Source organism: Rana temporaria, chromosome 12, assembly GCF_905171775.1.
Source record: "Rana temporaria chromosome 12, aRanTem1.1, whole genome shotgun sequence".
NCBI classification, from domain to species: Eukaryota; Metazoa; Chordata; class Amphibia; order Anura; family Ranidae; genus Rana; species Rana temporaria.
Genome location: NC_053500.1, coordinates 73246239 through 73258567, shown reverse-complemented (window position 1 = coordinate 73258567; position 12329 = coordinate 73246239). Strand labels below are relative to the sequence as shown.

Here is a 12329-nt window from a genome sequence, read left to right as displayed (position 1 = left end):
AAACTAACTGATGGATGACTTTATTTGTTTGGATTATCATTATTTGTTGACACTCTTTTTATGTAGATCACTACTTACCTGTGTGTTCCTGAAGAAGCCCCGTATTAGGGCAAAACATGTAGAACTAGAAACACGGGTTTTATGAAGAAGTCCCTTTGCACATGACTGCATAAGTAGTACTCTCTCTGTGACTTTTTTTAAAGAATGTTCAAATCTTTTTCAAATGATATGTATTAATTTTTTTTACCAAACTACTAGTTTGTTCAATTCATGCGTTGTGGGTTTGGCAAAAATCGCTGCTATCTATTAACATTATTTTGTGTCATATCTCCCCCTTTTGCATCTTAAAAGTCCCATATTCTACCCCGATTTAGGGATTTTTTCTAATCCTTACCTGTGATTAGAGTTGCCTTTAAAAGTCCCCACTACAGTTCACAGATCAGCAGATGACCTTGATCAAGAGCACCCAAGTTGGCTGATCCCAACTCTCCACCAGCACTGCCACTCATCCCAACTCCCCGCCAGCACTGCCACTGATTCAATACTCGCCACCAGGGAGTAAGAGAAGGAATAAAAATAGAGAATACATGGAAGGGAGAGGAAAAGAGGGGAAGGAACAAAGAAAAAGGGAGAGAAAGAATAAGAGAAAGAACAAGAAAGACGTCTAGAGAGGGATGGGGATAACAAACAAGAAATTAGGATAGAGAGAGATAAAAAGGGAAAGAAAGGAGGAGAGAGAGAAAGAGTGGTACATCCTAAAATGTACTATAAGGGGTTTTAATACTGTACGAGTGGAAGTGACTCAGGGAGCGATAAATGTCCGTGGGTTAGGGGCGCAAATTACTTGTCTTACCTTGGGTGCCGACAATTTTACCGTTAGGGGTCCCCACAACTTGGGAAATTTTATCAAGGGGGTCACGGCACTAGACAGGTTGAGAACCACTGCTTTACACACTAGTGCTGGCGCGCACTCGCCACCCTGTTGCAGCTTTTTGGTGCAATCAGGAGGTCAAGCAATGATCTACCCGTGGCCTTGATCGACGGGTTGCCGACACCCAATTTAAGGTGTCTGGAGCCATCCAGCATGAAGGTCCACGCTGTAACTGATCATTATGACCAGAATATGAGTAAAAAAAAAAATGCAAACACATCAAATCCTAATGGATACGATTAAAAAGTTATGCAACATATAGTATGAAGTGTTCATACCAAGAGAATGCCCACAACTTCGGCATGGCTCACTCAGGCTGGCCGCAGGCTGCTGGAGGTCCATTCGTGGTGCTGTCTGTGGGTTTGGGTTTTTCCATCCATTGCATTTACACACATCATTTGCCTGTAAAGAAAAGAAGAGTTATGCATGCAATACTGCAAGATGGAGTAATGTCTCTCAATCAAACCTGACTATTTTTTAGCCTTATGCTGCTAGCTTTAGTAAATAGATAGGACGGTATATTATATAAACTTTTTTTTGAGGAGGAGGTCATGCTCATTCAATGTCTTTTATAGTGTCTGAAGCACCAATTAAGAACAAGCATTGGGGACAAGTAAATCTGACAGCTTTAAATTTTCTGCATTTCATCTTAAAGCCTGCGACTCAAAATTCCAGAAGACACAGCCAAGAAATTAGCATTTTCATACATGAGAGTGCAGTGCTAGCCTCTATATTTCTTTAATGACAGATTTAATATTAATGCCTAAACTTGATTACAGCATTTTCGAGCAGGACAAATGTCCAAAGCCCACTGACTCCTGGGCCAAGGGCCTGTTCCCCTTTGATTGTCTTGGTCTTTGGTTGTCAGATACACAGCCTCCGCCCTGCCCCCCCCCCCCCTGTGTGAATGAGTAATAGGGTACGTAGGTTTTTTTTTTTTGTGTAAAAGTAGGCAAAGAAGTGTAGTGTAAAAATAGAGCTTTCTTTTGGTGGCATTTGATCACCTCTGCAGTTTTTATTTATTGCGCTATAAACAGAAGAGGGACAAGATTGAAATAATTATATATATATATAAATAATATCTTTTTGCTATAATATATATCCTTTTTTTTTCCCCCTGAGGTTAGGCCGACATGTATTTTTCTACATATTTTTGGTAAAAATTTTATATATATATATTATATATATATTATATAATATCTCTCAATATCAATAAGCGTATATTGAAAGTTACAGCAGCTACAAAATAAGGGATAGATATCGGCCGAAAATCGCTGTTTTGGGGACATGCTGAAACAGCTTTAAAATTGCGATATGACTAGTGGCTGCAGAGCAGAAAAACACACTGAAACTGTCTCCGCTCTGCTCACACACTGCCCCGCCTGCTCCTAACCACGGGGTTAACACTAACCAAGGTGTTAATGTGTTCCCTAGGGAGTGATTCTTGGTGTGGGGGGGAGGGGGACCGATCTGTGTCCCTATGTACAAGGGACACACCATTGGTCTCCTCTCCCTGACAGGACGTGGATCTGTGTGTCTACACACACACACACACACACACACACACACACACACACACACACACGATCCTGCTCAGTTACTGGGCACCCGCATCAGGTTCCAAGTGACGTGGTGCGCGCGCCCTACTGGCTCGGGAAGGCGCAATGTCATATAACGTCTGCTCAGAAAGAGAGGCTCATCGTCCCGCCGTCAAATGACGGCGGGCAAGTGGTTAAAAAAAGATCTCCCAGGAGCCAATGCAAAACCAGAAAAGACGTACAGATATTAGGCATAAATCAGTTAAGTGAACAGAAAAAAATTAAATAATAAATTGTCAATTCATTTTAAGGATGCACATTAGTACTGCATGGCGAGGAGTAAAAATGTGGGTGGAACTTTGCTTTAAGAACTATCAGACGGCGAGAGCGGACCGTTTTTGTTTCCATGTAGAAATGCATTATGGCTGGAAAAAAAAAATTTAAAATGTCCCATAGGAAACCATGTTAAAACGGACTGTAGTGAGTTTCTGCAAACCGCTTTCTGCCTGCAGCCGTTTAGAAAACCTCTCCTGGACAAAGAAGTGATGTCCACTCCTCACCTATGCGTTTTACAGTGCGTTTTGCTGTTTGCAGAAACACACTACAGTCCATTTAACATGGTTTCCTATGGGACACTTTCACATCTATGCTTTTTTTTTTTTAGCCAGTGCATTTTTGGAAAGGGTACAGAGGAACACTGACCAGTCTCCTCCCCTTGTGAGTCCCCTCCCCCTACAGTTAGAATCACTCCCTAGGAAACGTTTAACCCCTTCAGTGCCCCCTAGTGTTAACCCCTTCCCTGACAGTCACATTTACACAGAAAACAGTGCAGTTTTATAGCACTAATCGCTGTATAAATGTGAATGGTCCCAAAAAACGTGTCAAGTGTCCGATATGTCCATAGCAATGTCACGGTCACAGATAGCTGCGATTACTAGTATAAAAAAAAAAAAGCCATGAATCTATCCCCTCTTTTGTAGAGGCTACAACTTTTGCGCAAACCAAATACGCTTATTACGATTTTTTTACCAAAAATATGCAGAAGAACAGATATGGGCCTAAACTAAGGGGAAAAAAATTGTTTAAAAAAAAAAAAACTGCAGGAAGTGATCAAATACAACCAAAACGAAAGCTCTATTTGTGGGTAAAAAAAACCAAAGATTTCATTTGGGTACAGTGTTGCATGACCGCGCAATTGTCATTCAAGTGCGACAGCGCTAAAAACTGGTCTGGGCAGGAAGGGGGTGAAAATGCCCTGTAAATGCCCGTGTTTGTACTTTGCCCTTAAAGTGGTTGTAAAAAAACAATTTAAGAGAATATTTCTACAACGAAGGAGAATCCGCTCTCATGGCCAAAACCACTTATCAACTGCTGCAACACTCATCCAGCTCTCTCTATGTATCCAGCATGCAGAGCAGACCTGGTGGTCTCATAATACTTTTAGGCTCCATGTACACGGGACATTTTTATAACTGCTCCTAAATGATTAAACTTGACAGACAGTAATCCACATTTAAAAATGCCTGTTTTTACCGCATTTACATGCTGCATTTAGCCGCGTTTGAGTTTAGAATAATTTCTTTAAAAAAATAAAATTAAATGGGCAAAAACGTCTATAAAAAACGCAAACGCGGCTAATCGCCGGTACCGCATTTAGCCACGTTTGGCATCTAAACTCATTTATTTTGCTTTCAAAGAAACGCTGTTAACCACTTCAGCCCCGGAACATTTTGCTGGTCAATGACCGGGCCACTTTTTGCAGTCGCTTTAACTGACGCGGTCGTGCGACGAGGCTCCCAAACAAAATTGGCGTCATTTTTTTCCCACAAATAGAGTTTACTTTTGGTGGTATTTAGGGGTGCAACGGATCGTCACCGATCCGTGATCCGAACGGGCCACCCCGTGATCCGCGGAGCGCTCCGGAGCCTAGGCCTAGGAAAGTCCCCGGCTTCGGCCTAGCTCCGGAGCGGCGGCCAGTCTGCTGCCAGAGCCCAGCGTGACACGCCTCCCCGGGGAGGCGTGTCACGCTGTGCACTGGGCTCTGGCAAGCCGACATGGAGAGGGAATATTAGCAGAGAAGCGCTGGTGTGAGAGGAGGAGGGGGGGGGGGGGGGGGGGGAGAGCACATTTCAGGGGTGGATTAAAGAGGAAGCAGGTGAGGCTGTTTGGGACTTGTTAAAAGTACAATCTTGATGTTTTTACAGAAAATATATATATATATATATATATATATATCTGTAAAAACATCAAGATTGTACTTTTAACAAGTCCCAAACAGCCTCACCTGCTTCCTCTTTTTTTTTTTTTTTTTTTTTACTTCCGCCTCAGAGAACTATCAGGATACTTAATCAATTTGCGTTCAATTCGCAGTCTCCTTAGTTCGCATCATGGTTGGAAAAAAATTTTTTTTTTTTGTTATTGCAAAAGTGCTTTTTAAATATATGTCAATAAATATACAAAAGAAGAAAAAGGAAAAAATACTTAAATACATAAATAGATACATTAGTTTCCCCTAGCCGAACAAACCCTCATCCCACCCTCAAACCACCCCCAACCCTTATCCCCACCCTCCCCTATCTCCGGAATTCTGTCTCCTATTGAATCACTCTTTGCCCGTTAACCTTCCTACACTATATCATCCTATCTATATACCTTGGTGCAAGTTTAAAATTAGCCCAATCCTGCCATTTTCGTTTAAATCCGCCTTCTCCTTCCTCTCCCATGTACCTGAGCTGTTCAGCATAATATATATCATTAATTCTGCAAAACCAGCTCTTCTCTGTCGGGCTCATAGGGTCCTTCCATTGTTTGGGGATCAGATTCTTTGCTGCATCTAGTACGTGGGGAAGTAAAGTTCTCATGTACTGTTTGGTTGACATTTCTGTCCCATGAAACAAACAGACCCATGGATCAGGAGGTATTTTAATTCCGGTTATCTCCTCAATTACTAATAATACGTTATTCCAGTATGTTTTAATTTTTGGGCAGGTCCACCATATATGTGACATAGTGCCCACTTCAAGACAGCCCCTCCAACAATATTTGGAGGTGTCGTCTTGATAACGGTGTGCTATGGCCGGGGTTATATACCATCGTGCTAAACACTTAAAGTTCATTTCGATCAATGCACAATTAAATGAAGTCGTATGCGTCTTTTTTAATATTTTCCTGACCTCTGTCTCGGTTTTACCCGTTCCCAATTCCTCTTCCCATTTATTAATATAAGGAGGGAAACCGGGATCTTTCAATCCCATCAATATTTTATAAATTGAGGAGATCGCGCCCCTTCCATTTGGTGCTAAACACAAACGCTCCAAAGGGAGCAAGTATCTATCTGACCTCAGGGGGGAGGGGAAGGAATCTACAAAATGCGTCAGCTGCAAGTATCGCCACCTGTTCAACTCAAACAATTCTTTTTTTTTACTTAGTTCCTGGTAGGTAAGAATTTTGCCGTCTTTTAATATGTCTTTTAATTGTGCATCTGGTTTTTTAATCCAGTTACCAAACAGGTCCATTTTCCCTGGTACAAAAAAATTTGTGTCAAATAAAGGGATTAGTGGGGAGTTATAGCCCCATCTAAGTCTTTTATGTGCCCTATCCCATATAGACATGGATGCCAATGTGATTTTGTGCATGTGCGGATTTGTTTGTCTAAAATGTGGCGGTATCCAAATCTCTTTTCCTAACAGTGACTTATTTGAACAACTTTCTAATCTCACCCACCTTTTCTCTTTGTTATCTCTGACCCAATCAACCACCCGTGCCATGTGAATGGCCATATAATATGTGTAAATATCAGGTACCCCCAAACCACCATGTTCCTTATCTCTAATTAACACCTCCATACTTATGCGCATTTTTTTGTTCCGCCATATAAACCTATTTAATAACTGTTTTAGTATTTTAAAGTAAGCACCCGGTAGTGCGATTGGTAACATTTGAATTATATATAATATCTTAGGGAGAGTAAACATTTTAAAACAATTTATTCTCCCTAGTAGGGATCTTTGTCTCGATGGAATTCTCTTTAAATCTTTTTTAATATCATTTAATAATGGTATATAATTCTGTAGGTAGATTAGGTCAGGGGATGATGTAATATTAACTCCCAAATATTTTATCTCGGTATCTTTCCAAATAAATGGAAACTCTTGCTTATATCTCCGTACGTCCTGTGCATTCACGCTAATATTGAGGATTTCTGATTTTAGGGGATTGATTTTAAAATTAGATACATCTCCATACAATTTAAGGGTTTTTAATAGATTCGGGAGGGTTATAGTTGGATTCGTTATAAATAATAAGATATCGTCGGCGAACGCTGCGAGTTTATGTTCCCCATCATTTGTTTGAATCCCCCTGATGTCGGGGTTATTTCTAATCCCGGCCAGCAATGGTTCCAAAGATAAAATAAATAAAAGGGGGGACAGGGGGCACCCCTGTCTAGTCCCATTGAACATCTCAAATGTCCCTGACAATGTCCCATTCACCTTAACTCTTGCCGTTGGGTGTTTATACAGAGCGCTTATCCACCCCATCATTTTTGGACCGATCCCGATAAACAATGTGTTCAATAGAAATCCCCAGTCTACCCTGTCGAAAGCCTTTTCGGCGTCTATAGACAGGAGTAGACCTGGGGATTTACTATCTTTTATTATCTGTGTCAACAGAAGTGTTCTGATGCTATTGTCCCTACCTTCCCTCCCGGGGACAAAGCCTACTTGATCAGTATGTACTAAATCTTTCATGATTACTTTTAATTCTCCCTGCTAAGATTTTGGCGAACAATTTTACGTCTGCATTTAATAGCGAGATGGGTCTAAAACTAGAACATAAGGAGGGATCTTTACCTATCTTAGGGATTATTGTAATTGCAGCCTCTAATGCCTCTTGACGAATATCCCAGTTTAAACCAATACCGTTTATATAGGAGCACATCCTGGGGATCAGAATGTCACTGAACTTTTGGTAATATGCAGTTGTTAGCCCATCGGGGCCTGGGCTTTTCCCCTTTGGTGACTCCTTTAAATTATTACGAATTTCCATTTCCGTTATAGGTTCTTCTAAAAAACTAATTTTGTCATCTGGTATTTTATTTAAACATGTGTTACTTAAAAAAATTTTTGTATTAACACTTCTCCTTTTTGTTTTTTCGGAGGAGTCCCCTTGCGATATCGAATACAACTTCCCGTAGTATTCTTGAAATACTCTTGCAATCTCTGATGTTGTATATACCTTACTCCCTTTGCCTGTTTGAATGCTTTCTATAAAATTACCCTTAAATTTGTTTTGAAACCCTTTTGCTAGGTATTTACCCGACAGGTCACCCCATTGATACTTCTCTTTCTTACGTCTGTAAGATGCCGCTCTATTTTCATATTCAATAAGATCTCTTAATTCCTCTCTTTTTATGATAACGGTGCGCTCCGCTTCATGCTCTCCTGTTAGTTTATGGGTCTGTTCAAGATCCAAGATAGTTTTATATAACTCATCATATTTCTTCTTAGTTTCTTTTTTTTTCGCTGATCCTATTGCGATCAGTATGCCCCTGATATAGGCCTTGTGAGCCTCCCAAACTAATGATTCCGACATGTGTTCGGAGCAGTTTGTCTTAAAATACCATTCTAATTCCTGTTTTATCCTTTCTACAACCTCTTCATCCTGTATTAAATCCTCGTTAAGTCTCCATTTGGTGTTACTTTTGGGAGCTCCCTCGATTTTTAAATTAATTGAAACTGGCGCATGATCCGACAGGGTAGTTATCCCAATTCCCGAACTTGTCACTACGTCCAATGAGCTATGATCCACTAAAAAAAAGTCGATCCTAGAGTACGTCCCGTGTACAGCGGAGTAGAATGAATAATCACGTGTTTTCGGATGCTGTATTCTCCAAACATCTATCAATTGGAGTTGATGTAATTTTTTTTTAAGTAATTTTCTTTGTGCATCTCCAGTCCGCTGCACACGGGACGTACAATCGAGATCCAGATCCAGACAGAGGTTCATATCGCCCGCCACAACTACCCTGCCTATCCTGAAGTCCATAAACATCTCGATGACCCCCTTAAGAAATCTCATGGAGTTCTTATTTGGACAGTAAATATTTGCAATAGAATAATCCACTTCATTTATTTTTCCTCTAAGTAGGAGATACCGCCCCTCGGGATCTGCTTTTCTCTCTACCAGGACGAATCTAACTTCCTTGGCAAACCCTATGGCAACACCCTTTGCCAGTTTAGTCGGTGAGTCTCCGTAGTACCATAATGGGTATTCCGGTGAGCTTATTTTAAGATTTGACTCCTGCGAGATATGTGTCTCTTGTATGAGTACTATATCCGCTTTAAGATGTTTAATTTCTCTTAAAATATTACCCCTTTTTAACGGGGAATTTAATCCCCTTACATTATATGAGAGTATTTTTAAGGTTCCCATAATATCTACCAGATAGTCACTCGCCCCCCGACCACTCCCGTTACATTGTTATTATTATATTCGGTCGCTATAAATTGAGTCATGTCACTCGTCATCTTGCATAGACAGGATTTCCAATAAGCATCAAGGCAAAACCACGACAGGCAGCTTATTTCTGAAACTGATAACCGGAGATACTCCCCCCCAAACCCTCTCCCACACCCCCCCACCTCCCCCCATTTACTCTGTACTATGACCCCTCCATTCCCCCTATCCCTCCCCCCCTCCCCCCACCAATAGGGGCATTACGGCCTTAAATAGGCACCTGGATCCGTGGCCAACCTACTCCACCCGGCCCTACGGTTCTCGCCCCAGAGGTTGAGCTCTGCGAGTGTGACTACATCCCGAACTGCCACCGCCCTCCCCACCTGCTTCCTCTTTAATCCACCCCTGAAATGTATGTGTGTATATATATATATATATATATATATATATATATATATATACATACATACATACATACATACATACATACATACATACATACATACATACATACATACATACATACATACATACATTTTTTTTTTTGGACCAATGAAAACACCCTTTTTTTTTTTTGCGCTGATCCGAAAATGATCCGATACTCCTGATCCGAGGATCGATCCGATCCGTACGTTTTTTGATCCGTTGCACCCCTAGTGGTATTTGATCACCTCTGCGGTTTTTATTTTTTGCGCTATAAACAAAAATAAAGCTCCAATTTTGAAAAAAAATATTATATTATTTTACTTTTTGCTATAATAAATATCCCCCCCCCCCCCAAAAAAAATAAAAAAAAGGAATCGCAAGAAGCGTTATTGATTGGTTTGCGCAAAAGTTATAGGGGATATTTTTTTTTTTTTTTTACTAGTAATGGTGGTGACCAGCGATTTTTATTGTGACTGCGACATTATGTCGGACACATCGGACACTTTTGGCACATTTTTGGGACCATTGTCATTTTTACAGCGATCAGTGCTAGAAAATGCACCGGTTACTGTGAAAATTACACTGGCAGTGAAGGGGTTAACCACTAGGTGGCGCTGTATGGGTTAAGTGTTCCCTATTGAGTGTTTCTTACTGTAGGGGGGGGGGGGTGGGCTGTGTGTCACATGACACCGATCTCCGCTTTGAGTACACAGAGCGGAGATCAGCGTCATTGTCACTAGGCAGAGCAAGGAGATGTTTGTTTACACAGGCATCTCCTCGCTCCATACCTCCGTGAGACGATTGCGGCGATCGAGTCAGCGGGACCCGGAGTCCGACTCACAGGGAAGGTGGCATCGGTGCGTGCGCGACCACACGGCGGCATATTGAAGTGCCATTCTGCCGACGTATAGCTAAAGGGGCCGGTCCTTAAGTGGTTAAAGGAACACTAAAGGTACAATTATTTTTTTTTTTAAATAACATGCATGTTATACTTGCCTCCACTGTGCAGATCGTTTTGCACAGAGTGACCCGGATCCGTGTCTTCTGGGGTCCCTCGCATGGTGGAAAGCTTTTGCGAGCGCGCTCCCGTGATACAGCAGCGGCCATAGCCGCCGACTGTACCACTCGGCCCCGCCCCCCGGCGCGCCGCGTCATCCGCTGTGATTGACAGCAGCGCCAGCCAATGGCTGCGCTGCTATCAATCCGCCCAGCCTAGCCAATCAACGGCCAGGCTGGGAACCGAGCAGGACGACAAGCACGCGCCCGGGACTTTCGAACGGTGAGGTAAGTAAAACGGGGGCTCGGGGGGGGGGGGGGCGGGGCTGTCAGATGTTTTTTTACCTTAATGCATAGGATGCATTAAGGTAAAAAAACTTTTACCTTTACAACTCCTTTAATTGTAATGTATCTATATTTATGAATATGTAGTACTTTCAGTCTTTACCACTTTGTTTTAATAAACTTTTCTCTACGCATTCATGCACTAGACCACATGCCTTCCTTTTACACATGACCTAGAACAGTGTTTCTCAGCTCCAGTCCTCAAGGCGCCCCAACAGGTCATGTTTTCAGGATTTCTCTCAGATGAAACAGCTGTGGTAATTACAAGGCAGTGAAACTGATCAAATCGCCTGTGCAAAATAATGGAAAGCCTGAAAACATGACCTGTTGGGGCGCCTTGAGGACTGGAGTTGAGAAACCCTGACCTAGAATATTCCCTGAGCGATTGCATCCCATTGGCTAGAATGTGGTCTGTTCTGCAAAAGACGTAAGGGCTCCACCTTTAAATTCACCAATAATGATCTCTCCTGCAGTCACTGGTGTCAGATCATTACAGCTTTCCTCCCTCAAATGATAGAGATGTGGGGGTGCGTTCACTTGTTTTTTTTCAAGCTGGAAATGCAGACGCTTAACAATAACGCCCCTTTCACACTGGGGCAGGAGCCACGGTGGCGGTATAGTGCCGCTATTACCGTCGGGTTTGCAGCGGGATTCGGCCACTAGTGGTGCGGTATTAACCCCCGCCAGCGGCCGATAAAGGGTTGGTATTTCCGCGGTTTCCCATTGTTTTAAATGGGAAGGAGCTGTATACATACCGCTCCTCTTACTGCTCCAAAGATGCTGCTTGCAGGAGATTTTTTTCCTCTCCTGCCAGCGCATCGCCTCAATGTGAAAGCCCTCCAACTTTCACATTGAGGTTGCTGGGCAGGAGTTTTTCAGGTGGTATAGCAGCGCTATTTTTAGCGCTGCACCGCCTGAAAAACTCCTCAGTGTGAAAGGGGTCTAAATAAACCAAAACCAACCACAATGTGATATTAAACGGATAACCCCCCTTTAAACCACTTCAGCTCCAGAAGGGTTGACCACCTTCAGGACCAAACCATTTTTAGCTATTAGGCACTGCGCTATTTTCAGATTTTTGAATCTCAAAGCGATACATTGTTTTGCATAGAAATTCAGCGTTTTATATTGCAGGCCTGTAATTCTAAAGCCTCATACACACGATCGGATTTCCATCAGACAAATACGTGGACTTTTGTCCGAAGGGCGTTGGCCGTGAACTTGCTCTGCATACAGACAGCAGAACTTTTTCAGCCAACATACACCAAACCACATGTTTTTTCTGCTCTTTAGTGCCACCCTTTGGGCAACTTCTGCCAATGTTCTTCTGCTAAAGGTTCGTGCGTGTTTGTACTTTGGATTTTAGTCCAACAGACTTGCATACACAGGATCGGATAATCCAACGGAACACATTTGTTGTTGGACAATTTGAGAGCATGAACATCCAACATTTGTTGTCGGAAATTCCGACAACCGTCCAATGGAGCATACAGACGGTCAGATTATCCGACAAAACACATCCATTGAACAAATGTTGACGGAATATCCGATTGTGTGTACGGCCTTTAGGAATAACTCACTTAACCACTTAAAACCCGGACCATTATGCAGCTAAAGGACCAGGCCCCTTTTTGCGA

General features: G+C 42.2%; 1 protein-coding gene across 1 annotated transcript in view; it reads right to left on the bottom strand.

The window, feature by feature from the left end:
• Window positions 1-12329, bottom strand: part of KAT2A (lysine acetyltransferase 2A) — a 77502-nt gene that overhangs the window by 58034 nt on the left and 7139 nt on the right. Inside the window, exon 2 of the mRNA XM_040330159.1 lies at window positions 1210-1333. Within this exon, the coding sequence (XP_040186093.1) occupies window positions 1210-1333 (124 nt within the window). The remainder of the gene's footprint in view (window positions 1-1209; window positions 1334-12329) is intronic.